Source organism: Muscardinus avellanarius (assembly GCF_963383645.1).
Source record: "Muscardinus avellanarius genome assembly, chromosome: 4".
NCBI classification, from domain to species: Eukaryota; Metazoa; Chordata; class Mammalia; order Rodentia; family Gliridae; genus Muscardinus; species Muscardinus avellanarius.
In genome coordinates this window covers 146274107-146302033 of record NC_137789.1, presented here as the reverse complement: position 1 = coordinate 146302033, position 27927 = coordinate 146274107, and the positions used below count along the sequence as shown (strand labels likewise).

Sequence of the window (27927 nt, the reverse complement as noted above, 5' to 3'; positions counted from 1 at the left end):
CCTCTGAGCTACACCTTCAGCCTTTTTTTATTTTTTGTTTCGAGACAGGGTCTAGCTGGCCTCTAACCTGTGACCTTCCTGTCTAAGCCTCCCAAGTATTGGGAATACAGGTGTGGGCCATTGTGCCGGATTATATAATCCTTTCTCTATGCTGGGCATGGTAGCGCACACTTGTAATCCCTGCGCTTGGGAGGCTGAGACAGAAGGATCGCACAGGTTTGAAGCCAGCCTCTCAGTGAGGCTCTCAGCAACTTATTGAGACCCTGTTTCCAAATAAAATATAAAAATAGGTCTGGGAGTGTAGTCCAGAGTTAGAAGGCCCTGGGTTCCATCTTTAGTACTAACAAAAAAAAATAAAATAAAATAAATCCTTTCTCTACCTACCTCGCCCTCTTCATCTTACTCCCAGCCTACCTTTTCTTATTTTTGTTGCCAAAGATGGCATCAAAAGAAATAACAGAATTTGTCCAACTGCACTTTCTAGTTGTTGTAGTTTCTACAAGGAAAAAGCGCTTCAAGAAAAGCGAGCCAATTGCATTTGCTTTTAACAGCTTTATCAGAGCTGTTAAGCCTGGCTGTTCCTTTTTCTCTGTAGAATAGAAGCGGGCAACTGTTGGACATAATATTTGAAGTCACCTTCATACATGTTATAGATTTATGCTATAGACAAGAGTGATTATGTTCACAGTTCTTGTAGACACTTCCAGAACCATCGAGCTCATGAATTTTATTCATAATTACTGGGTCACAGCTACCCTGGATATGTGAATGGGTTGAAATGGCAATTTAGGTTAAATTGTTTCACATAAGCATCAGTCGTAGAAACGCAGATCATCTGCAAAATTTAGCTGCGCCCAGGGAAGTGACATGAGTTAGATGAGTCATGAAAAAGTAGTCACTGGATCTGAAAGAGCCAGACAGCAGCCAGCTCCATGCTTCAGAGCTGAGATGAGTTTGTATGCAGTATAAGCAGCAAGTTATGTGTATCCAATAGGGGAGAAGAGCTTTTTGGATAATAAATCAGATATGAACTTAAAATTCAGCATATTTAGATTTCTAGATCTTTCATATTGATTATAAAATTCAAAATATTTAAGATCAAAATTCCAATCAAAGGTAATTATTCAGTTTGGTATTTTTTTTTGGTATTGAGGATTTTCCATCTCTGAGATACACCTTTATCTCTATTTTATTATTTATTTTTTATTTTTATTATTTATTATTTTTCTTTTATTTATTTTATTTTTTATTTTTGAATCAGGGTCTTCCTAAATTGCTGTAATCCTAGTACTTGGGAGGTTGAGACAGGAGGATCTCAGGATCACCAGCCTCAGCAACTTAAGGAAACCCTCAACAACTTAGCAGCGGTTAACGTTTGCTCAACCCTTAGCAACTTAGGAATTTAAAACTGTTCCATTTTTTTTTAAAGTTAATTTTATTATTTTCAGAAAGACAAGACCTTTAGCCTCTTCTGGCTGAGCAAATACCCTTTGATGGCCACTAGGGACTGTGGCCAAAAGCAAGCTGTGTGTGTGTGTGTGTGTGTGTGTGTGTGTGTGTGTGTGTGTGTGTTTAAGCCTGGAGCACGGTTCAAGAGGCAGCAGACCAGGGCTGTCCCGGTTGACCTGACAGGCCTGTGCAAGGCCACTGCCATCCAGCACGCGGAAGGCATTTATTACTGCAGTGGAGAGGCGGGCAGGAAGTCCATGTCTGCGGGGCTCTCAGGACTACTCCGTGCGCTCTCAAGGAGGGGAAGGACTGCAACCCATAGGCCGTGACAAGTGGCAATATACTTGACTTCTGGTGGGAAGGAGTCCAAATGGCAACATAGAGAGTTACAGATAGCCTGATCTGTACAGCTCATGCTTGAAAAGAATATTCTATCCCAAGCAGCAAAACACAGGCCGCGCTGCCTTTCATTATAACACTACCGGCTAAGAAACCCGGTCTAATGCCAGTTGTGTGGAAAAGGCTGGCCATGTGCCTCATGCCTGGCCAAGTGCTAAGAGCATTAGCTTTACATGTATTATCTCATTGAACCCTAGGAAATAGTTGTTGTTAGTATTCTCTCCCTATTTTGTAAATGGAGAAGGTGAAACTCAAGAAAGTTAGAAGACAAAAGCAAAAAAGAAAAAATTTTTCACAATGTCACACAATTAGTAGAGCCTGATTTTGAACTGAGGCCCTTGACTCCAAAGCTAGTCTTTGTCCCGGCTGTATTACCTACTCATAGTTGTGTTTTCCAGACATTATTTTGGTAATGGAAGACAGAGAAGGGCAGTTGCAAGGAAATAGACAAACACGAATACAGCTCAGCCCATAAAATGGGGGCGTATGGCAGTAACCTGTATAGCAAGGTCAGATGGTCAGAATGAAGCAAGAGTGAACAGTGGTGGGTGTTAGGTCCAGTGCAAGAAAGGGCAGTGTGGGAACCTCCACATACCTTGAGAATTCCCCACATGACATCCCACTCCCTGAAGGTACAAGTGGCAGAGCCTCCTTCTAAGAAGAGCCTCCGCGGATCTGGTGACCAGCTGACTCGGCTTTGAAATCTGTCTGAATATACAGACAGAAGCGTTAATTTCAGAATCAAAGAACTCAAAGGCAGATGTGTGCCCGCTGAAGGTGGTTTCCATCTGAAAAGCTTGAAAGACTGGAGTGGGATTTGACAGACATTCGAGTTGTTGAATAAACCCTAAAACCTTTAGTGCAACAGTACTTGATACTTCAAACAAACAAAGCCAATCCTTCGAAGAAAGCCCGCGTCGCCCACCAGATCTGCCAGTCCAGGCTAGGAGGGAGGGAGGGAGGAACGGGCAGCAGTGGGTGTTCCGGGGAGTCCTTCTCCCTGGAGAGAGAATGAGGGGCTCTTCTCTACGTGTGCCTGGGTTAGTCTTCAACCCTGTTCCTGTGGGTGTGAGCAGTACAGACAAACCGAGCCCTGGAGAGCCATCCTCAGGTGCATCATTATGGGAAATGCAGAAAGCATCCCCGCCCCACTTGTGGCAAGAACAGGCACGAGTGACGTACACGGGCCCCCAAGCTCTGGTGTGTACTTTGCCCTTCACACAATGCCCCAGATGCTTGTTGGGGGGAACGCAGGCCCTCGTCCCAGCAGCCCCTGTAGCTGAAGACACACCACCTCCTGCGGCACACCCCGTCCAATCCCACCCTCCCCCAGGAGCTTGGGCGGGAGTCCTGTGGAGCGTGCGCAGTGGGAGTATTTTCGTTTAGCACTCATTCATATTCACTACTGATCTCAGGATGCTCCTGTCACCTTCATCCTCTCTGTCCCAGAGCCACGTCACGGGGGGGCGGGGGGAGTAAATGAGCGCATTTATCTTACAACAAAGACGAGGGTCAAGTGCGGGGATTAAGTGCTTTGTACCTCAAGCATCTCAGAGCCTGACTCCTCCCTTTCCTAACCCCATAGCTTGGATCAGTTTTACTACTTTGTCAGCTTTAAAATGGGGTCGAGAGCCATGCAAATAGCCGTGGAGCTGTCGAGCAGGTTCACTGCCAGGAGCCTGGCTTAGAGTAAGCAGCAATCAACAGCAGCTGTTACACATGTTTTCAAGTTGCTGCTACGGAGGTTTCATTTCGATATCGAGTTTGACAAATGTTAGCTCCCGGCCACTTGAAGCTTAAAGACTACCTGTATTTTAAAATCATCCCCCAGAGACAGATGTTGCTGCGACCGTGGGAGGAGATGTCATCTCTTTTTAAAGGAAGACTACATCTGAGTCATGCCACCTCTGTATTTTCACTGGGAAAGGGATCTAGAAGCCAAACTTTTTCTGAGTATTGTTAGATGAATTCTTTTTTTTTTTTCTACCATAGTCAGGTTCAGTGAGATTTTCTGATCCTGAGATTTGCCTGTGATTGGAAAATTATAACTCCGTTCACAATTGGAAGATTATAATTCCAGTCACAATTGTTCATACATGGCGGGTCTTTGGGGTGGGCACCCAGAAAGGGATGAGCCAGGCTGGGAGTAGTGTGAATTCTCAACCACCATCTCAGAGAAGGCAGACACGCCGGCCCAGGACAGCCCTGGAGCAAATACTGGCTTTAAGAGTGAGTCTGACCAACACCTGCCTTAAATGTGCCAGATGTGTTTGTAGTCCTTGTTCCAGATGTGAACTGCTCATAGACACCGCGCCCCTGCCGCTAGGAGTTCTTTCAGCTCGTTACACTCACGTTGAAGGTATCACATGTCAGTAGGAACAGCACTGAAGAGGAAAAAGTTCCCTCCTTGTTGTGGACTCATAAATTATCCTCTCTGGGAAGTAGCTACACAGAAGTAAGGAAGTCGCTCAAGATGAGGCCATTGGTTTTGTGCAGAACTTTCCAGAACGTGGCAAGCAGAGACGGGAGGCAGTTGATTCTAGCTTGTAAATTTCCCTCCCACCTTGCCCAGATAACCAGTACTCACTTTTGGGGTCTCCCAGTGTGTATTCTGGGGTCTAGTTTCTTGCCCCTTCCCGGGGGCTGACCACCAACCTTACCTCAGGACTCTGCGTGTGCTTAAGCCCAAATCATATAAGACACGAGTCAAGTGTATGCAAAGAAAGTGAGTATTTGGTTACAAATTAAACCCTGGCTCACTCACCCCACACGTATTTATGCCTTCTGTATACCTGTACAAAGCACTGGGTGTATGCAGTGGTGATAGCTCCATGCAGGTGGACATCAGGACCAAAGTCGAGGAGGAGGTCCATGTGTCCATGCACCTTTATGAATTTTTATTTGCATAAGCAAGACTGACACCATGAGAGACAATGGCCAAGGGAAGGCTGGATTGAAAATCAGGGAGGACCTCTCTGAGGAGCTGATATGTAAGCCAAGATGGAGGGAGGGAACGCAATCAACCACACAGAATCAGGAGTGAGCCCTGAATCAGGGTAGGAGCCCGAGGCGGGGCATGCCCCTGGGTCTGTGAGTGGTGGTGGGTGAGGCCTGGGGAGAAGGCAGGGGCAGGATCCCGAGGCCCAGGACTTGAGATTTTAATCTGAGTTGATGCTAAAGTCAAAAGCAGGTTGTCCACAATCCAAATTATGCTCTTAAAAATCCTCTTGTGAAAGATCCCGTGGGGTGCCAAGTGGACTTGAAGAAGGCAGGACGCCCACAGGGGAGCCCGTGGCAGAAGCCCCCGCAGCAGAGGGCTGCCTGGCTCTGGAATGTGGCCTTGGAGAGGGGGAGAAGCTGTGGACGATGCAGAGATGCACTCCGCAGGCAGAGCAAAGCCAGGAGAGCAGGGGACCAAGACAGCCCAGATGCATCTTGGAGTCTGATCGTGCAGTAGCGTCCAGGGACCTTTCCTTCAAGGCTGTGTTTCCCCTGGTTCGCAGAGGTCACAGAACTCTCCTTCTATGTTCACTCCGTTTGTAGTGACGCGCAGGGGACCAGGTCAGTGGGGATTCTGAAGTGATGGCCTGAAACCTGACAAGTCACTGTGTATTTTCCAGCCCACCAGGACATCCTCGGAAAGTATTCATTCTAGACCAGGCTCCAGCATCCCTGGCTCGCCGGCCCACACAATCTATGTAAGTAGGGGACTCCGGGAAGGGACACTTCTGGGGCAGGTAAGTTCCAGGGTCAGAACAACAGATACATTATTCAAAACATAAGCTAATTAAAAGCTATTTCTATTTTTGCTACAAGATACAATTTTTATTATTGTAGATCAGCCTTCTTGGTAATGTGTCCCTTCAGGTAATTCAACTTGTATGTGATCATTGGATTAAACAGTGACCTGTTAAATGCATTAGGGTAGCCGGGCATGGTGGCACACACCTGTCATCCCAGTACTTGGGAGGCTGAGACAGGAGGATTGCAGGTTCAAGGTCAGCCTCAGCTACTTAGGGGGACTCTCAGCAACCTAGCAAGACTCTGTTTCAAAACAAAAAATAAAAAAGCAGTGCGGCTCAAAGGTAGACTACCCCTGGGTTCAATTCCTAGTAACACACCACACACACACACACACACACACACACACACACACACACACACACCTTTAATATCATGCAGGACTTATAAAAGTATATTTTTCTCTGGTGCTGGGAATTGAACCTAGGGCCTCGCACATACAAGGCAAGCACTCTACCACCGGGCTGCATCCCCAGCCTGAACTTATAAAATTGTTGCACCTAACTTGCTATAGATATTTGGGGATTAACTATACATTTTATACTGCTGCTGCTGAGTGTTCTTAACTTCTGACACAGAGATACTTAAATATTTAGTTTATTAAATAGAAAGTTTTTGTTTTTAGCAATCTGGGATAATTTTTTTGACCATCTGTTTTGAGTATTTTTTTTCCTTCTCTGTAATACATTTAGGGAAATATCCTTAAGGTTTACACATCTTTATATTTAATAAATTCTACACATGCATTTTCTAAGCTTTGGTGGGTTAAAAAAAAAAAGCCTGATTTACAGACGGTGTAAATGGAAAATTATTAAAGTGCTTGGCCATGCTAAGCAAGGTGTTTGGGCTTGTTTTATTTTAAAGGTCTTCACATTTTAAACAAGACATCCAATAAACTGACTGTATTTTCTCAAGAAAATAGCTTGCAGCCTAATTTTTCTCTGTGTTTGCTTTGGCAGGCAAAAGTAGACAACGAAATCCTGGATTACAAGGACCTCGCAGCCATCCCCAAAGTCAAGGCCATTTATGATATCGAACGTCCAGACCTTATTACCTACGAGCCTTTCTACACCTCGGGGTATGATGACAAGCAGGAGAGACAGAGCCTTGGAGAGGTAACACGGTCGCTTTTTTTTTTTTTTTTTTTTTTTTTTTTTTTGTAGTCACGTATACGAGCACTGCAGTTTGGATTTAGACGCTCTTTCGATTTCCTTACTGGGTGCTTCGAGGCCATTATAAAACTCTGTCTTGTAATCCCTGCCTGAAGGGAGGTGACAGAGAGCTGGGGGAGACGCTGACTGCACATAAAATAGTGAGGTACGAGTCAGGCCGTGGGGTAATGGAGCCAGGTGTCCAATGGAGGCTGCGGGGCCTGGGGGAGGGAAGGAGGGTCTCCTGGGGCTCTTGGTCTTGAGATGAGCAGGAAGCATGTCTATGGGGATCATGAGGAGAGAGAGCACACCCCCTAGATTTTGGTAGCTACAGTTTTCAGCATCTTAACATAGTTGAACATGCAAGAAAAGAACAGGTAGAGAGAAGAGGGTGACGGTCTAGCTCTGTGGATGAGCGGGAGTCTGGAATCAAATCCCCTGGGCTCACTCCAGCGTCACCATGCTCTGGTGTCTGACTTCCCTGTGTGACATCCCATTCTGATCCTATGCTCCTCACCTGCAAGATAGAAAGGATAGTGATACACTGTACCTCACAGGGGCTAGTGAGGATTAATAAACGAATTAGTGTAAAGCATTAGCAGAGGGCCAGGCTTGCAAATGTCCAGCAAAGGGCGGCCACTGGAGTCCTTATCCGTCTTCTCGGGCTTACAGGTGCTCAGCCAGCCCATCCCACTGCTGGACCAGAGCCTCTCCACCCTTGGGCTCCTGCCTCTGGTCTGTTTCCCTGGCCTCTTCAACCTTCTCTACTATTTTCATTTTTGGGTGCCATTTTTTTTTCTTTTTTGGGGGTGCTGGTGGTAGTACTGGGAGCCTTCTACCTCTGAGCTACACCCCCAGCCTTTTTCATTTTTTGTTTGGAAACAGGGTCTCACTAGGTTGCTGAGGTCGTACTTGAACCTGTGCTCTTCCTGTCTCAGCTTCCCAAGTACTATGATTACAGGCCTGGGCCACCAGGCCTGGTTTTAGAATGTTGAGTCCATTGAAAGGAATGTTGCCCAAGGGGTGGAGTGGACTCAGCCATTCAGCCGAGGTTAAGCCAGAGTAGAAAATGACACAGTGCTTTCAGGCTTAAATGGGATAAAGAAAGGGCATAAACATGTAGTGATATTTATTAATTATATTAGGATTATATAACAGTCCTTTGGTTTATTTTCTAATTGGGGTTTTATTCCAGAGCATAGCTCTGTGTTGAAATGGTCCATTAAGGAAGTAAAATTCATTTTCACATAGTGCCATCTAGTGGTTGCTTTTCCATATTGCACCAGTGGCCACTCAAATGCAGGTTGATTGGCCTGAGCTAGTCAATTGCCATCCATAGGACAGTTTCATAGGGGATCCAGCGCAAGGATCGGTCCCCAAACAAGTACACAGTATCTGGTCTTAAACTAAGTGAGTTAGAAGTTACTATTGCTCAAGTCATGCAACCAAGGGGAAGCAGAGTTGTGTGTGTGTGTGTGTGTGTGTGTGTGTGTGTGTGTGTGTGTGTGTGTGTGTTTCCCACTAACTCCATTTGGGGCACTTGAACATCAGGCATGGAAGGGTTTGGGCTTTGGAGTGACAATTTCAGTATTTAAAACCAGACTCTGACTGGGTGTGGTGACACACACCTGTAACCCCAGATACCAAGGGGGCTTTATTTGAAGCCAGCCTGGTCAACTTAGTAAGACCTGTCTCAAAATAAAATTGAGAGTCGGATGTGGTGGCGCACGCTTGTAGTCCCAGTACTTGGGAGGCTGAGACAGGAGGATCGCACAGGTTCGAAGCCAGCCTCAGCAGCTTAGTGAGCTCAGCAACTTAGTGAGACCCTGTTTTCCAAATAAAATATAAAAATAGGTCTGGGGGTATACTCTGGAGGTAGAAGACCCCTGGGTTGCACCCCCAGTACCAAAAATAAATAAATAAATAAGTAAATAAATAAATAAAACAAAATAAATTGAGAACTGGGTTGGGGAGGCTGCCTAATGGTAGAGTGCTTGCCTAGAATGTGCACTGCCCTGGGTTCAATCCCCAGTGCTGTCCACACACACACACACACACACACACACACACACACAAAGTCTCTGTATTTACTAACTGACTTTGAGAACAATGCATATCCCAACCTCCTTGTCTGTAAACTCCAGGTAGAGAACAGTAATACCTCTAAAGGTTTTACATGAGGATCGAGATCGTTCGATTAGAGCAGCACTTCACCCAAGTGCTCATCAGAAATGCCGGCTGGCTGGTGGTCAGCCCTGGTACCCTCATCTCCTGGACCGGAGGCCTGTGGGTTTCTCTCCACAAGAAGGATGAGGCTTGGAGCAGGAACCAGAGAGATTACTGAACTCCTCCCCAGCACATGGATCTTGCAACTGACTAGACATTATGAACTATTCCATGACTTATTTCATTAACTGTTAATACTCCCTTTAAAGAATCCATAGAGTCTGGGTATAGGTGCACGCTTGTAATCCCAGCATTCGGGAGGTGGAGACCTGAGCATGGCGGTTTGCAGACAGCCTTAGCTACTTAGCGAGGCCTTTCACAACTCAGTAAGACCCTGTTTCAAAAATTAAAAAGACTAGCCGGGTGTGGTGGCGCACATTGTAATCCCCGCGCTTGGGAGGCGGAGACAGGAGGATCGCGCAGGTTCGAAGCCAGCCGCGCTGGCTTAAGAGACCCTATTTCCAAATAAAAAATATAAAAATAGTTCTGGGAGTGTAGCCCGAAGGTAGAAGGGTTTCCAAGGATGGAACCCAGGGGCATTCTATCTTCCTGGAACCCCAGTACCACCAAAAAAAAAAAAAAAAAAAAAAATTTAAGACTTAAAATTAGGGCTGGGGATGTAGCTCGGAGATAGAATGCCCCTGGGTTCCATCCTTGGCACCGCAAAAAAAAAAAAAAAAAAAAAATAGATTCCCACTTTAGAAACACAAAGGAAGGAAACTTAAAGTTCATAAACATAAAGCCACTCACACCTTCAGAAGGCACAAGTGGAGACTCTAGCAGTAGACCAGGTTCCTGTTCTTTGCCCAGAGGCACCATAGCTGCAAACACAGCCTTGGGGCTTGGGGAAGCTTGAAGTAGGAGAAAGTCTGCCATCTTACTGGAGTTGGGCTGGCTGGTTGGTTCATTGGTTGGTTTGGTACTGGGGACTGTATCCAGGGTCATCCTACCTTTTAGCTAGACCTCCAGCCCTATTTTCTCTTCTGTTTTGGAACAGTATCTCACTATATAGCTGAGGGCTCGCTGAATTGCTGAGACTGGCCTAGAACCTGTGATCCTCCAGCCTCATTCTCCCAAATACTGGGATCAGAGGCACACAGCCACCTCACCTGGCTTCCATCTTACCGTTAGTGGGGGGTGGGAGGGGCAAAGTCTAAATCCAAGAGAATCCTCCCTGGCTCTGTTCTCTGAAATGCTCCATATTCTTATTTCTAGTTGAAAAGCTTTTTGCATTTTAATTGTAAACATTTCATTTATTCAGAAGGTGTTTATCGAGTGCTTAAGATGTAGCGAGAGCTACTCTCCTTCCTGGGAATACGTAGCTGTAAATAGAGTCCTTGCCCTCAAGGAGCTGGCAATCTCGTGGGAAGTAATAACCAGATACATAGGAGAATTTTATAGGGACGTAGTACCGACAGAAAAAATGAATCAAACGAAAAAAAAACGTGTTAGGGACGGGTTTGCTACTTTAAATAGAAGAGTCACAGAAGGTACAGCATGAAGGTGAATTTGAGCAGAGGCCTCTGTAAAAATGGGGACGGAACTAAACACTGCAGGTGTCTTAGTTAAGAGTACTGTTGGCAGAAGAGACCGCAAGTGCAAAGGCCCTGAGGTGAGCCAGGACTTGGCCTGTCCATGACCTCAGGTAGGATGGAAGCCGAAGCCGTGTGCCGGTGAGACTGGCGAGGCAGCCAGGACGGGATTCCACATGTCTGGTCCTAGCAGTCCTGCCAAACTGTTTTACTGTGACTGCTGAGGTTTAGGTAAAACCATGTTTACAAAATGCCATGTTTCCCTACATGTTGTCACTCGTGGCAGAAAAATGAGCGTCGTTCAAATGTGTTAGAGAAACTAATTCTAATTTGTCTAGCTTGATCACCTGCGGCACTAGCATGTTTATTAAATTAACAATAATGTTAAATAACATGTTTATTAAAACTATGATCCTTGGGCATAAATGTGCACCAGAATCTTCCAGGAATTCTGTTGGAATTTACCAGTGGTCCCACTATGCGCTTACTAAATCATAAGACAGGTGACAGGTGCCGGGTTATGTACTTGGGATAATGTTCCCATTAAAACTGGTAAAGAGCTAACAAACCTTGTGACTTGGAATTCCCTTCTTTTGTCCTAGTCTCCAAGGACCTTGTCCCCTACTCCATCAGCAGAAGTAAGTATCATTTTGGCCATTTTGTTTTTATTTTCTCAACATATGCGTATAGATGATTCGCAGCCTCACATTGCCGTCTATTTCAGAGTGATGCATGCACACAGTACTTGGTGATCTGGGCCATTTGAGTGGGCGGGGTTTGGGGAGTTGCTTGGCCCTTGCCTAGACTGGAACTTTTGAAAAATAACAAAAGACAGAAAACCTATAAAATTGGGATGGATGTAGGGATTACTTACGTGTAAGACAAGATCAGAAGGCCGCAGTAGATTTCTTCTTAAACAGAAACCAGGGAGTGAACGTGGCCTCTGATGTAAGCTGCACCTGTAAGCAGTAGGAAAATGTAGGAGTTGGGGGTGGGGGCTCTGCCCTGGTCTACAATTAGCCAGCACGCTAGCTCTTCCTTGACGTTTGTGGGCTGGGTTTCACTTGAAAATCCTTCCAGTCTGGGTGTGTTTTGTGCTGATACTTTCTCCTGTTTGGTTCCAGGGCTACCAGGATGCTCGAGATCGGATGATCCACCGGTCCACCAGCCAGGGCTCAATCAACTCCCCTGTGTACAGCCGCCACAGCTACACTCCGACCACCTCGCGGTCTCCCCAGCACTTCCACAGACCTGGTAAGGGCCCCTGTTCCCAGCATCCACTCTGTGTTAAACACTGTCTGTGTGGGATTTCCCCTACCACTGCCAGTACTGATCACGTATCCAAAAATCTGACTGCCGAATGTGTCTGCCCCTCTCCCAGGACAAAATGAAAGCTGATTTCCAACTTTACTTCATGTTATAGCTTTTCTTAGAAGAGCAGCCATTCTGTGGATAAATTCACTGCGATTTAGCAAATTACATTTGCCAACGAACTGCTAGAAGCAAAGGAGGTTTTTTTTTGTTTTTGTTTTAGACTTAGTGAGGTTCTCATCACTTTGAGACTTAAAAAAAAAAGATCTCCACAATAAAACATCTTGATATGCTCATTTTTAGTCATCATCTAAAATCAAATAGTAGTCATTTACTGACACGTTTATATCACCCTTATCCAGGCACACAGTGCCCCAAAGCATGTTTGGTGATGGACTTTCTAGAAAGAGGCCTGGTACCAGGTATCTTTTGAGATCCCTTCAACCCCAAGATTTCTCAATCATACTTGATTACAGAAATCTCACGGAAGCACGGCGATCATGTCACATGGTTGCAGACTTTAGTTTTGCCTTTATCTGCAGAGGATTTCGTCCCTGTGGCTCTTGGTGGGGTCTTGCTTTTCTCAGTAAGAGAAAAGCACATATCCCATCACAGATCCAGCCTCCCTGAGCATCAAAGGAAGGTTTTGGCCTCTACACACACGTGCTGGCAATGGTGGCCGTCTCTAAAGTCTTCACTTTAAGCCCCTTGCGTCTGGCCAGGTTGATGAGCGCAAACCTACTGAAATGCTAACTTCTTAATAAAAGACACAAGAAAATAAAACCAAAGGAAATTAACAGATTGAATAAAAAGGCACAATCTCTTTCAAGTCATAGATTTAATACATAGAGAGGACTCAGACTATTGGGTCCTTCAATTATACATCCATATCTCTGGGCTTATATGGATTTACTTAGTATGAACTGAATCATGTTAAGTGAAAGTTTTCAGGAAATTCCTTTCCTTTCAATGTATAACCATTCATTTTATTCCTGTCCCGGACGTGCGTCTTGATTGGAATCTTTGCTGTCTGGGTCTTAAGAAGTCCTGTGGGCTGCCGCCCTGCCTAGGTGCATGTGCTGAGACCACCGAGACCCAGCCGTGGTGTGGCCATGGTAGCATGGGGCGACACCGTTCCTAAAACCTTCCCATCTCCTCCACGCGGGGCTCCGGTGCCAGGAGCCTTCAGGACCTTCGCCCTCTCTTTTTTCTTGATATATCACATATATTTGTGATGTCCAGTGCTAGACTTTGTAGTGACTTTTTGAGGCCTACCCTCCTAAAGCCAAACTAATAGCATACTGTCAGAACATTCCAAAATATCCACCCCATAAATTCTGAGGCCAGATGACGATTTAAGCTCCAGGGTCTGGGCTCGGTTTTAACGGTCCATTCTTCTGAGATGCCAAGTTTCCTGTCCCCGTTACTTCCAGAGCACATAGCCGAGATCTGCTGTAACTCTGCCACTCGGGAACTCTATGTAGGAAGAATATAAGCAGCTTCTAAGGTGATAACTTTACAGCTTCAAAAAAAAAGTGACCCTTATGTAAAAGCACTTTTCGAGTTTCTTGAAATGACTAATTTTTTTACACGCATTTCAGGGACTCTGGTTTGTCAGGTGTTTCTTAATAAATAGCTATTGTTGATGCTACGTGAGGTGCCCAGTCCTGGCCCCACAGAGAATGTTCCTTCTCACCAAAGCCATTTATCCTCAGAGGGCCGCTCCGTGCCCACCTGCCAGGGGCAGCATCGCCCCACCTCGCCTACCCCTTCCCAGGTGCCTTCGTAACCCGTTCCTTCCTCCGCCTCCAGATTCCTGATTAACGCTCTTGATTTCTCCCCTGCTGCGGTGTTAATTTCTGTTCTTCTCTTCTGTTTCCACCTGCCCTGTCCCGACTCCCTGCCACACAGAGCTTTTGTCTCCTGGTGTGCAGAGGTCTCACCTGCGCACCAGCAGCTTCAGCTCCGCCCACAGCGACTCCCGTCCCAACCCCCCCTTCCGACACCACTTCCTTCCCCAGGTCAAAGGTAAGGAGGCAGGCCTCTGCAGGCGCCACCTGCGTAGCGGAGATTTATTAGCACCCTGGCAAGGCTAATAAAGGACATCTCCACGAGTTAGAGCAGCCACTGAGCTTCTGAACCATCAGCATGCCCGCGTGCGTCATGACTGTCCCCAGCCGTGGCCTTAGAACTGGCGTGGCTCCTCGCACTTGGAGAGATGTGCCATTTCTAAGACTCGGGATGAAGAAGCAGGACGTATCTTTAAGACCATTAGACTTATCATCCACCACTTAGAAAATATATGTATGTATATATTATCATTTTGGTTTTGTGTGCATCAAAAGCAAAACATAATATATACCCAGGGTATTTTCTTGGGCTTACTATGTGATATGTCTCAGCTAACCACAATGGTGTTTAGTAACAAATATCCCCAAAGTTGCCTTACCTAGCGGTAAGCCATCAAACCCTATTTGCACTCGGGGGCAGCCTAACAGGATGTGAGGGAACCAGAGTTTTCTCACTTTGAGCTGCCTCTCGGAGCGCTTTGCCTCCAACCTTTCCTGACCTGTCCTGTCCTCCACGCGGTGGAGGACAGAGGCCCTGCCTTCTGTTTCCTGTTCCTCTCCCCTCTGCGGCTGCCCCCGCGGCTTCTTCACTGTTGCCTGCGCTTCAATAGAGTCCTCTACTGGGCTCCTCCACGGGTCAGGGGAGCCAGGAGCCCCGGACAGGCTACGCCAGCCATCACTTAAATTCAGTATACAGTCGAGCGTGATGGCGCACGCTCGTAATCCCATCATTTGGGAGGCTGGGACAGGAGGATCATGGTTCACAGACATCCTCAGCTACTATTTAGTGAGGCCTTTTACAACTCAGTGAGACCTTGTTTCAAAATAAAGAATAAAAAAATAAGGCTGAGAGTGTAGCTTGGAGGTAGAATGACCCTGGGTTCCATCCCCAGTACTGCAAAAATAAATAAATAAATAAATTGATTGATTAATCAGTATACACTCCCACATGAATGCTCACTGGTTTCATGATTGTAATTTGAACCAAATTAACCAACAAAACAGTGGAGGGGGTTGAGAGGAGGAGGAGGCAGGTGCAGAGGTTGCCCTGGACCTGAAACGGCTCCGGAAGGTTCTGACCACGCTCTGTAGGGGCTCCTACCGCTGACCCGTCTGTCGAGTGGCTGAAACCTTCGAGTCTCCGGAACCTTTGTCGTCAGTGTCCTCGAGGCCTTTTGTGTGGGCTCACTTCGATTCCTGAGCAACTGAGTCCTAAAACCTAGACAGGCTGCACTTGTCAATGTGCAGTTATCTTATAAACCTGCCATTAAGCCGGGCGTGGTGGCGCACGCTTGTAATCCCCGCGCTTAGGAGGCGGAGACAGGAGGATCGCGCAGGTTCGAAGCCAGCCGCGTGCGCTGGCTTAGGAGACCCTGTTTCCAAAAATGAAAATGTAAAAATAGGTCTGGGAGTGTAGCCCGGAGGTAGAAGGGCTTCCAGGAACCCCAGTACCACCAAAAAAAAAAAAATAAATAAATAAAAATAAACCTGCCATTAACAACATTTTCCATGCTTCATAGATAACACAGCTGATGTGGTTCTTGAAGACATATGCCACTTGCCATGAGCTATTTTTTTCAGAAGTTGCAGTACTTTCTAAAAGTCTTGACAGATTATTTTAGACGATTATTGCTTATTATTATTTTGGAGGACAATGTTTATTTTCCAGATGTCCTGATGACACTTCAGCTGGACGCAGTGGTGTGTATCTGTAATCCTAGTCCTTGGGAGGCTGAGACAGGAGGCTCACAGGTTCAAGGCCAGCCAATTTAGTGAGATTCTCAGCAACTTAACGAGACCTTGTTTCAAAACAAAAAGTAAAAAGGGCCTGGGGTATGGTTCAGAGGTAGAATGCCAATCCCCAGTGCCAAAAGATAGAAAGAAAGGGAAAAAAATGATGAACTTCAGAGAGTGTTTATGAAACCATAAAGGAATTATTGTGTTGCGTATTTTAAAGAAAGTTTAAAGCTGGATATGGTGGTGCGTATCTGTAATCCCAGTATTTAGGAGGCTGAGACGGAAGATTGCAAGTTCAAGGCCAGCCTTAGCAATTTAAGGAAACTCTCAGCAACTTAGTGAGACCCCACTTCAAAATAAAAAGGGCTGGAGGTTTTGCTCAGACGTGAAATGCTCCTGATTCATTTCCTAGTACTGATAAAGAGAGAGACAGAGTGAGTTAGTTTAATACATCTGGTCATTAACCATAATAAAACTTTATTTTCTAATATTTGAAAAAATACATTTTTGATTCATCCAAATGTAAAAATCCCCATTTGGTATGTCTCATCTTTCAGAGAATTACTTTTTGTAGAAAGCAAAATGTCCCGGGCCCTGTGGTGTTCACATAAAGTTTGCGAAATAGCGCCACAAGATGCCAGTGACAGCGTCTCCCGTCCGTGAGCCGCACGTGGAGGGGCGCAGCCTGGGCACAGTGCGCCCTGGGTTTCCTGTCCTCTCTGTCGTGCTGGCTGTGTGAGCGTGGGTTGTGTACTTCTCCTTTCCAAAGTGGCTTGCCTCGTCTGCAAACCAGGAAGGATGAGCGCTCTCTCCAAGCTCACTAGGCGTGCGAGGCGAGTCCCTGGTGTGCAGTCCAACAGGCTCCCAAACGCTCTGATCTTATTGGTCCAATCGCTCGTCGCAGCATCCCCCTCCCACATTTTTTTTTTTTTTGGTCCAATTGCTCTTCGCAGCATCCCCCCCCACCTTTATTTTTTTTTCCTACTGGGTACTGAACCCAGGGGCACACTACCTCCTAGCTACACAACACCCAGCCCTTTTCATTGTTTTGTTTTGAAACAGGGTCTCACTAGGTTGCGGAGAGTCTCACTACACTGCTGAAGCTGGCCTCCGCCCTGTTAGTCTTATGTCTCAGCCTCCCAAGCACTGGGATTACAGGTGTGCACCACCATGCTCCACCCAGCATCCCATTGAAGTAGGCGGGAAGACCCAGGAGCGAAGGCCCTGGCTAAGTAACTGCCCAAGATCTTCCAAGGAGAAAGTGACAGCTCCCGCCATGACCCCAGGCCTCGTCCCTAGATTGGCCTATTCACACTCGTGGCACTTGTTTCAGTACATATTATAAAATTTAATTCTTAAGACAAATTTTATTTTCCATTGCCTTTGAACAAAGAAATTGTATTCTTATTGAGGCTAAGACAGACACCTGTCTTCAGTCATCCTTTAAATTATAAAATTAAAGCTGGGGATGTAGCCCTGTGGTCGAGCACTTGCCCAGCTTGTGTTAGGCCCTGGGTGTAACCCCCAGCACCATGCCCAAAAAAAAGGTGCTGTAAATTTAAAAATTAACAAATTTCTTGCTTTTAATACCAAATGGTTATAAAAATGATAGTACCTCTGTGTGCCTAAATGGTGCATTTGTTAAGAATTTAGATGGATTTTCTGTGCCGTTTGCAACCTGAATTTGAAATTTTTGACACTGTCAGATATGATGGGTCTTAACCAAGCACAGTTATGGGTCTTAACCATGCCCGTAACCCCCGTACTTAGGAGGCTGAGGCAGGAGAATCACAGATGATTAGCACATGTAGCTACAGGCAGGAGTGAACTTGCACACTCCGGCCACAGGAAGCCCAGCCTCTGGTTGCCCAAGTCCACTTCCTTCCTGGTCCATCTTTGTGATGCACATGGCCCAGGTCCCCAGCATCCCTGCTGAGGTCTCCTGCATGGCTGTAACAGTAAAGCTGGGATGTATTGTTTCCCAGCCTCATCCTCTGTTAGTCCGTCATCATTGGTCCATGTACCATCGTTGGTCCATGGACAGTTTCATGCCCAGAGATCTGGAACAACCATTTGCACCGTGTTTTGGGCTTTAGGCAGTATTTCCCAATTTTCTCTTCTTCCTTCTTTGAAATACTGAGAGACATTCCATTCTGCGTCCAAGAAATATTAGTTGGATGTGTGAGCAGGGGGGCTGCAGAGACTAAATCTCTTTGGAAAGAATCTGTCCTGTTTTGCCATAGGTATGAATTGCTATGATGCAAGTAGAAGAAAAAAAAAAGAACTCTGGTTGGTGGTTTAGAGAAGTAGCCATCTTGAAACCGTCACAAAAGTCTAGGTGCTGCCCATGTTAAAGTCTCTTTTTTAATAGTATAATATTAAATGTCAACAATAGTAAAAAAAAGATTCGCATCTGTATTTTGGAATATAGGCACGTAGAGTCCTGAACACTAGGCAGTGTTCTAGCAGGTTCCACGATAGAATCACGTGCCTCTTTATCCAGCCGCTCATCTTAGAATTAGTCATTCAGGTGCTTCTTGTCCCCTGAAATGTAAAGATGAGGAAAATATTTGGATTCTTAAGTATAGTGAGAATACTGCAAATTCTAAAGAACTAGAAAGTTGGCCTTTAAGACTGACAAGGAAAAAGCCAAAAACTAAGAAATATATAGATGATCCTGGTGTTGTGGTACACACCTGTAATCCCAGCACTTGGGAGGCCGAGATAGTAGGATCACAGGTTCAAGGCCAGCCTCAGCCACTTAGCAAGACTCTGAGGATCCTAGTGAGACCCTTTCTCAACACGATAAGGGCTGAGAATGTAGCTCAGAAGTAGAATGCCCCTCAACCCCCGTATCCCCCTAAGAAGAAATATACAAGAAATATTTTAATATTATATCATATAAAATATAATATCTTATTCTGGGATGGCAGATGATAGAAATGAAGAAGCTAATAATACCTTTCAAATATGATATTTCATCTCATCCCTAATACAGTACTTTAGCCAAGTAATGAGCTAAGATATAAACCTCTTAAGACTCTCATCAGTTATTTCCCTTATGGATAGGGTTGAAAGTTACAGCATATAGAAATAGGGTATTTACATTAGAAAAGGAAAAGAGGTCTCCTCTGGAGAATTGTTCTTTTGCTTTTAAAAATACACTCCCCTCCCCAGATTTCTCAGGCCTTTGCTTTTTTCAAGGGTAAGAATGTGGTGCTTAGCAATATTGTCTATTTGGAGACTGGAGACTAGATTCCCCACTGAGCCTCTGTGATGCCTGAAAATTGTGTTGTTCATGGTCATTGAGAGGAGAGCCTTACTGAATCGCTCTTTACCTGGCATTTTAAAAGGTCTTGTGGGAAGTTTTAAATGATCATAGACTTCAATCTACTTAGAAAGGCTTGAATATTCTAGTGTTTATAGAAACACTGAGAGAAGTCAGTGGTTGCTGAAGATACACAAACAAAGAACTACAAGCAGTTGTTGACCACATCCATCCAGAACCCACCCACTGGGAATGCAGGCAGCTTGCCCAAGAACACAAGTCCTCAGCCTCATCCTCAAGTGATGGGCATCGACTGCCTCCCACCAGCAGAGAATCCTATGGATGGAAAGACTGTAACAAATTCCAGATTCTAACAACCTTCTGCTTTTGTGCCCTGCACATGCAAATATTGTTGTGTGTGCAGGACACCAGCTAGTAATTATCAAACGGATTTACTAGAACTTTATCTAAGAGGGCATTATAACCAAAATCTATAAGAACTTCCCCTAAAGTCTCTGGTGTCCTGCAGTAGTGACCAGCGCTCGGGATACCCAGAAAGATCCTTCAAAAGACAAGTTAACATCCCTGGGTTCAATCCTGGTGACACACACACACACACACACACACACACACACACACAGTTAAAATGAATCGAGAAACTGGAGACCCTCTATCTTCTCTTGAGAAAAGCTACAAGAATTACTTTGTTTTTCAAATATGGATTGGTCTTGTTAATGCAATTCCCTAATCCTTATAAGAGTAAAGGATTTTTCTGGAGTGGAACAATGAAATCGGAGTTAGCAAGAATCAACTATGATGAAAAAATTATCAAAGGTGCTGCTGTAATGCAGGACTGTAGACCAGCATCTGGCCCCCTTTCAATGAGAGAACAGAGATAAACTGGCTAGTCCTGCAGTGGTACTTGCAGTGAGTAGCTGGGGAATTACTGAGTTGGCCTACTTCAATCACTCATTCACAGATGCTTCTTAAGCACTTTCTCCTGGCCAGACAATGGGCTGAGCCCTGGTGAGGACGCAGGACATAGATTTAACGTGGTATTCTCTTCATATTCTAAGTACAATAAGTACAAGCCATAATTTTCTCCATTTTACATCTATCTGTTTTTATTGTCGTTCCTTTGGATATTGTTTGTTTGGGCACACCTTTCAGACATGAGCTGGTTATTACTTTTTGCAAGACTGAGATTAAATGAGTCCACATTTATTTTAGTGTGTGCATGTGCGCGCATGCGCAATCACAGGACTGGGGATTAGATCCAGGGCACTCTACGACAGAGCTACATCTACGGCCTCTTTTATTTTCTATTTTGAGACAGGGTCTTCCTAAGTTGCCCAGGTTGCCCTCCAACTTGCAATCCTCCAGCCTCAGCCTCCTACATAGCTGAGATTATAGGCATGTACCACTGCACCCTACTAAAAAGTGATCTTAATAACAAAGATAAGTATCATAAGTTTAGAAGCTAATATCTAACTTAAATAATCAAGTCAACAGTATGACATACTTGGAGTAAAATGCTAAACTGAGTCTTTAGGAAAAAAGACAAAAATTTCAGAACACCAATAACCAAAAGCCTGGAATCAGTCTGAGTCAGTAACAAACTCCGATTTCATGTTTGGAATATCTTATAACCATTGGGTATAGATCTGGCCCCTGTTTATCTAAAAATATATGTTTTGGGAAATTAAAACTATTCAACATATTTTAAATCTTTAGCAGTTTACTTCTTTCATACTTTGCTGGCCTAATTTAAGACAATTTGACTTGAAATCAGCTAGAGCTCTATTTTCTAATAATATATGATTTGCTTAAATTAGCAATAATTGATAAATAAATTAGGCTTTACCAAATTTTAAAACTTTATACTTCAAAGCACACCATTAAAAAAATAAGTGAAAAACAGCCCACAGAAAGGGAAAAATGTTTGCAAAGTATATGTCTGATAAGGGACCTGTATCCAACATATATAAAGAACTCTTATAAATATATAAACGTGATTGGCATTCCTAATCCACTAATTTTTCGTAGTCCTATATATTCTGGTATATTCTCAGCCCAGATGTGGGATAGGAGAACAAATTAGGAGAGTAACTAATTTTTTTCCAATATTGTACAAGCTTCCATTCATCCTGCATTTCTCCCAGCCATCAGAAGGGGTGATGGTTGCCCTGGAAGCACTTGAGGCTTTAGCGGCCAAGCCTCAGATTTCCCTGCTGTGTCCTCAAAGATCACCAAGGTGTCCAGCCACAGTGGCCAGTCCTGTAGTTCCTGTGTACCACAGTCCTGCCACTGCCTCCCTGATCCTGATGTCCCAGCCTTCTAAAATGTGGGCCTTCCCACTCATAGGGAAGCTTCTTCCTTGATGCCCAGCTCAATGGAGCTTTCCTGAAGGATTGATAACATCCAACTCTTACATCCTAGCCTTTTTTATACCTCTGAGTAAGCCTTTGCTTGATGTGTGTGCATATGTGTATATATATACATGTATAATAAATGCATATATATGTATACGTGTGTATATATGTATGCATGTGTGTATATACATGTACACACACACACACACACACACACACACACACACACACATTTCAGCCTGTCTCAGTAGGTGGACTTCCAGGCCCTCGAGGGTAGGGATATTATCTCATTTACCTATCTGTCCTTAGTAGCAGTCCTGTGCCCAGCCAGAGCAAGTGTTTAGTAAATGTGTTAATGACTGACTTATTAGCCCAGGTGGACCTCGCCGAAAGGGAAGGTGCAGAGAGGTATAAGTAGTCCCCAAGCACCCGGCAGGAAAGGGTCTGGCTCCATTCTATGTATTTCAAAGTGAGGAAAATAGAAACATATGCTACAATGAAGGCACCTTGACCACTAAGGGGAAGGCCTAGGTGGCCACTAGGGCTCCCAGACAGCCCAGGGTGCCGAGAACTCCATTCTAATGCCCAGCCTTTGCCATCGTGCCCTGACGGGGAGGGGGTGCATATCTCACCGCTCTACATGCTTGGGACTTGACCACCTGACGCCTGGTCCTGCATCACAGCTAGTGACTTTCCTCTCCGGCCAGCGTCCTGCCATCTCACCAGTGTGCCGCGAGTCCCCGCCTTCACCGCATGCCATTGGAATGACGCATCCGCATCCGCTGCTAACTTCCAACCCGGGTCCCCTGAACTCCAGGCTCTCCTTTGGAAAACTAAACCCAATACCACCTTTGCGAGCCAAGTCGATGAACTGGGTTCGCATCTTTCGTCTCTCCTTCCTGACGTGCCTCCTTCCCGTTTGTTAATATCGACTCTGGATTACCGATGATGCTTGCTTGGTTTCCTTTATCGCTCTCCCTTCTCTCATGTTCTTTTCTCCATTCTTCTCATTGGAGGCAATGAGCCGTCCAGCGGCCGGAACTCCCCTCTCCCCTACCGGCCCGACAGCCGCCCTCTAACTCCAACTTACGCTCAGGCCCCTAAACATTTCCATGTTCCAGGTAGGAGCTGACACGGTCTGTCCCTCGTGTGCTGTCACCGTGTAGGGTGTAGCCTTGTGACCTCGTCTTGTCTCCATTGCTCATGCTTGTTAATTAGGGCGCACACAGTTGACGAACCCTAAATTGCAGGATCTGACCTGGAGGACCTTTGAAAGCTCTGTATGTAACCTACCAGGATTATATCAAAAGTTTACGTTTTCTCAATTTCTTCTCTTTTAAATAGTACTGGGGATTGAACCCAGGGCCTCAGTCATGCCAAGCAGACACTTTAAGACTGAGCCCATCCCCAGTACTTTTTTTTTTTTAAGGGTGAAAAAGGATAAAAGAGACAGGTTGGATGTTTTGTTTTTGTTTTATGCTAATTTTTTTTGTGGTACTGGGGATCCTGGAAACCCTTCTATCTCCGGGGCAAACTCCCAGACCTATTTTACATTTTTATTTGGAAACAGGGTCTCTTAAGCCAGTGTGGCTGGCTCCGAACCTGTGAGATCCTCCTGTCTCTGCCTCCCAAGCTTGGGGATTATAAGCGTGCACCACCACGCCTGGCTTGTGCTAAAATTTTAAAGTTCACCTTAACATTAGTGCCTTCTAAGATGTCACTGAGTGGTTCAGTATCATTAATTATGGAAATGATGTCAATGACAATCTAGTTATCCTCACATCCTAAGGATTGAAACCACAGAATCACCCAAGGATACTTTTTGTATTTCTTATTCTCTCTAGTGTGGATTTCTTTCTTTTTTTTTTTTAACATGGACTTTTCAGAGAGACATACTCTTGGTCCTAGTGGGTAATCTCTCTACAGTGTGTGACTGAACAGTCACCTCCATAACCCACAAAGATATCTTGCAATTTAGGCTTGGCAGTGCAAGCTTTGCTCTAGTAGTCACAAGCGTTTGCTATCACAGCACAAATAATAATTTGCCATCAGAAACTGGGAGAAACAGAACCCACTGATATTTTAATATTTAGGGTTTACTCAATTTATAAGGGCAAGATTGACCACCAGAGAGGTCAAATATGAATTTTCTAGCAGAAGTACATTGTTTTGTCTCTTTTTGGTAGTTTATTGGATTATCCAATATTTAGAATCTATGTTAGTATTTTTTCTTTCTAAATTTATCTATTATAACAGAGGGACGTTCAATCAGATTGGTACCAGTAAACTAGGACTACCCCTTAAATAAGTCTCAATGAATCTTGAAAATCATTGTTTTACATTTAGAATTTTTCACTTGGAAAAATGTCCTGCCAAGATACAGTGCCCAAGATTCTGAGGAAACAGAAAACTTTTGAAATGTCCTGAGTATTTGTAGTTAAAAGAATATGGTGGCATACTCCACTGGGGTCCTATCTAAATACATGAATAGTACTTAGCATTCTTATTTTTTCTGTTTATTTTTAATCTGGCATATACAAATTAGGATTGTGTTGAACATCCCATCCGCACACCAAGCTAGCCTTGCACTTAAAGAATGTTTCTATCTTTTAAAGAAAAGATCCTCTTAATTTTCTACATTGCGTTTCACTATCCCACTCATTGAATAAAAAGGTAAATTGAGCCACTGGTGCTTACTAGGAACTCAATTTCTAGACAGTATCAATTTGGGGATTTTTTTCCCCAAAACTGGTTATGTCCTCACCATTAGAATACCCTTCACTGCTTGCATTTCTTCCCATTTTAATCCCACTTGCAGAGAAGTCTGTATTTGAGATAAATGGCTTATGAATGAGTTGCATCTCTATCTGCTAAGATGTATTACAAAGGCTTCCATGTCACCTGTCCATAGGAAACCACTCATGTCTGTGACCTCTTCCTTTTGGTGGACTCATTCTTTGTAATACAAAAGTTAGCCGTCCGGGTTGTTTTTTGTTCAAGAGTCTTCTTCTGTTTCGTTTGCCCGTTGGTTGACTTGTTCTAGCCATGGCTGAACTGGTTCCCATAATCACACACCTTTGCTTTTCATTTCCACAGATCAAGGGATCAACATTTACCGAAAACCACCCATCTACAAACAGCATGGTAAAACTCGCTTTCCTCCGCCTAGTTTTATGTAGCGGACTCAGCTGCACTCCTCTTTGCTGTCTTCTGAAGGCTTAACTGCTGCTGCTTTTGAGAGCCAAACTGGGGCATCCGGCATATTAGGCCTCCATAGTCCCATAAGATGCAGATATTGTGAAATCGGCTTTCCTGGACAGAGAACACTTAGCTGGAGTAGGAAGCTCGCAGCCTATTTCTGAGCCATCGAACCATGTATCATTTCATCCCTAGAGAAGGGGAAGTACCAGCCACACAGCAACCCATGAGCACCCTAACAAGGCTTCATTTTTTTTTATTTTATTGGCATTAAATGATTTAACCAAACTCTAAACTCATTGTGATGACCTTGCTGCTAATTTAAGTACTTAAAACTAGAGAAAAAGAGCCATCTAGAAAATTTAATTTGACTAAGCCTACATGGACTTACTTATCCTACCCCCTCACTTCTTATGAGGCTTACAGATGTCCGTACCATGCAGTGGACAGGAAACAAGTTATGACCGGTTGTATCCCTGGTCCCACTTCCTACCTACTTTCTTTTTCTCATCTCTAAGGACCAGCCAGTTAGATCAGGTCATCTCTAAAATCCCTGCAAGCCAAAAATCACTAATGTGGATTTACAATTATGTTTTCCTATCTTGGGATACAGAAATTTTTAACCCATGAAATTGCTGCACTTTCTGTAAATCAGGTTTTCCTCGATTGTTATTAGGTCTCTCAATGGATTTATCTGCCATAGGTCTTTGTGAATAGAAAGATCAACAGAAGCCAAATCTAAGCCAGGCATGGTGGCACACACCTGCAGTCCCTATAGTACATGGGAGGCTGCGAAAGGAAGGTCGCAGGTTTGGGGACAACCTCAGCAATGTAGTGAGACCCTATTTTAAAACAAAAATCTTTTAAAAGGGCCGGGAGTGTATCTCAGAGGTAGAATGCCCCTAGGTTCATGGCCTCCTAGTAATTTCAGAAAATTAGAAATTGTGCCTGGAAATTTGAAGGCTGACTTTGGAATCCAGTTGCCACTAATAAGTCTTTAAGAATTAAGAGGGCATAAAAAGCAAATGAGGTTGAAAATACACTAGGAAAAAATTTAGGCCAAAATTCTGAGGGGGAGGGAGACGGTCTGTATCATCATGTTTCTCAAGCTATGATTTTTTTTCTTCCTTATTGCTTTCAAGGTTTACATCATTGTGCTTGCCCATTTTAAGTTTGTTAACATTGTTTTGTTTTTGTTTTTTTATGGTTTAATGTCTTCCCACACACTCATTAACATGTGAATGTTTACTGACTTCACCAATCCTAATGCGTAAGTACTGTTTGAAGCTGTGCTTTTTTTTTCTTTTTTGCTTTAATGTAAGAATAAGATTCCCAGAGTTTGATTTATCAATTTAGAAGATTTTTTTTAAATATTAAAATCTCTAGGCCTTATCTCTGTGAACAAAAAACAATCACAGATTTAAGGAGATTAATGTTAGACTTTCTTTGGAAGGAATTAACTGACTTCTTTCTGTGATATTTGCTAGGTCATTCTAGGTAAGGGTAACACGGCCAGCGCATTTCAAAACATGTTCTGCAGGACAGACACTGCACTCCAAAGGAATAACGCCACACCCCAAACTCTAGCCTCCCCTGATGTGTTTGAGAAAGGCTAGGCTTAAATGAAGCCACTTTTATTGTGTGACTCAGAGCTTGTCTTTCCTATGCTAACACATTTTGGCATCTCCATGAAGGAGATTTCCTATGCAGCGTTTCCTGGATTGAATTTATTTTTTCTCACGAGGTTAGAGATTCTAAGAAACTGCTCCATCCCTGGCCAAGCTTCTACTCTTTAGTACTGGGTGACTTTGGTCAAGTCAAGTAAGCAAATCAAGACCCAAAAGGTTACTAAAAGAATGAGGACACTGGAACTGAAGATTCTAGAGATTATTTCTGTTTTAAAAATGCATGTGCCCAGGAAAGGAAAACAAATTTATTTAAGGTGTTACAAATATGTTTTGAATTGTTTAGTAACAGCCAAGCCAGTTAGCAAGTTAACCAGAATCAGGATTGACCATTTAACCTGGTTTCCTTGCTTCAGCTCTGATTAAACTCCTCCTCTGTGCACAGCCATTAAGGACACTGTGAATAGTTTTTGTGTTGTTAAAGTCAGTTGACTGACCCTTCTGTACAGAATCTGGAACCAAAAAATGAGTTGGGGTGGCATAAGTAAATCACAGCACTAAATTCTTGCAAGCCGGAAGTGAATTTTCCATTTCCATTTCTAAGTCCCACGGCCCCATATGTAGTATATAAGAATTCATTTGAACTGGGCTAACATGTTTGTGGTTTCTGGATCAAAGATAAAAACCCAGCCATCCCTCTAAGGATTAATAACTTTAATTAATACAGTCAAATGACATCGCCATGCTTCTATCTTAACTCTTTAATTTCAAATTTGTAATTGAAATTTCTGACTACCCAAAATTTCTCATTCCAGAAGTAATTCTTTCCTCTTGGAGAGTAAATAAGAATGGAACTTTCTATGGTGTTCTATATCTACACTGTCCCATTCAGTAGCCACTAATCACATAGGCGACTGGACATTTAAAACAGGACCCATGCGGCTGAAGAGTTTGTTAATGTCTTGGTTGTATTTAATTTCATTCATTTGGATGTAAATAGACATATAGCGCTAGCAGGGGACAGCATATCCCTAGAACAAGGATTTTCATATGCGGAACAGAGGTAGATAGAAGCTTGGCCTCTGACACAGAGTAAGGGAAACAGGCAGGCACATCCTGACTGACTGGACATTTGCACGTGGTGATACACAGAACTTTCTGGAGCTGAAACTTTTGCCAGGGAACGAGCAAACTGTTTCCTTGGGGTTGTGCCACTCCTGCCTTACAGACCAATAGCTAAGCAACCCCGGTTCTCACCTAGATGCAGCTGCCTTGGCAGCCCAGAGCAAATCTACAGAAGATATCATCAAGTTTTCCAAGTTCCCAGCTGCCCAGGCGCCAGACCCCAACGAGATACCAAAGATTGAGACGGACCACTGGCCTGGTCCCCCCTCACTCGCTGCCGTAGGTATGAAACAGATGCAGTTAAGTCAAGAGGACAGATTGCTAGGGGGACTCAAAGTGAGATGTTTAGAAACAAAATGTGTCCTATCATAAAGACTTAAAAAAATGTATATATATATATATATATAAGAGTTAGTAGAGCGAAGAGAACTAATATGGTACCAGCCTCTGTGCAAAATGCATACGTTATAAAAATGTATTGGGCCTGGATTAACCAAACCCGCTGAGATCCAGAACTGGTCTAAAGCAAATGTTTTGCATGGACCCTTGGAGTTATGGCTGCCAAACCAGTAGCTCAGACATGGTTGACTAAAAGCTTTGTAACAAAAGCATTGTAAGTGGAAACTGAGTCGCACGGATGAATTTCCCAAGTGTCCACTGAAGC

The 27927-nt window shown here is 44.2% G+C and overlaps 1 protein-coding gene across 15 annotated transcripts in view; it reads left to right on the top strand.

The window, feature by feature from the left end:
* Window positions 1-27927, top strand: part of ABLIM1 (actin binding LIM protein 1) — a gene marked incomplete at both ends in the record, with an annotated part of 233804 nt that overhangs the window by 196449 nt on the left and 9428 nt on the right. For 2 of the 15 annotated variants that reach the window (XM_080695100.1, XM_080695093.1), the window contains 7 exons: window positions 5469-5546; window positions 6609-6764; window positions 11161-11196; window positions 11683-11812; window positions 22332-22436; window positions 24412-24459; window positions 27406-27546. In XM_080695100.1, the coding sequence (XP_080551226.1) occupies window positions 5469-5546; window positions 6609-6764; window positions 11161-11196; window positions 11683-11812; window positions 22332-22436; window positions 24412-24459; window positions 27406-27546 (694 nt within the window). Of the gene's footprint in view, window positions 1-5468; window positions 5547-6608; window positions 6765-11160; window positions 11197-11682; window positions 11813-13780; window positions 13898-22331; window positions 22437-24411; window positions 24460-27399; window positions 27547-27927 lie in introns of all 15 variants that reach the window. The other 13 variants (XM_080695103.1, XM_080695101.1, XM_080695104.1 and 10 more) reach the window with 10 other exon arrangements.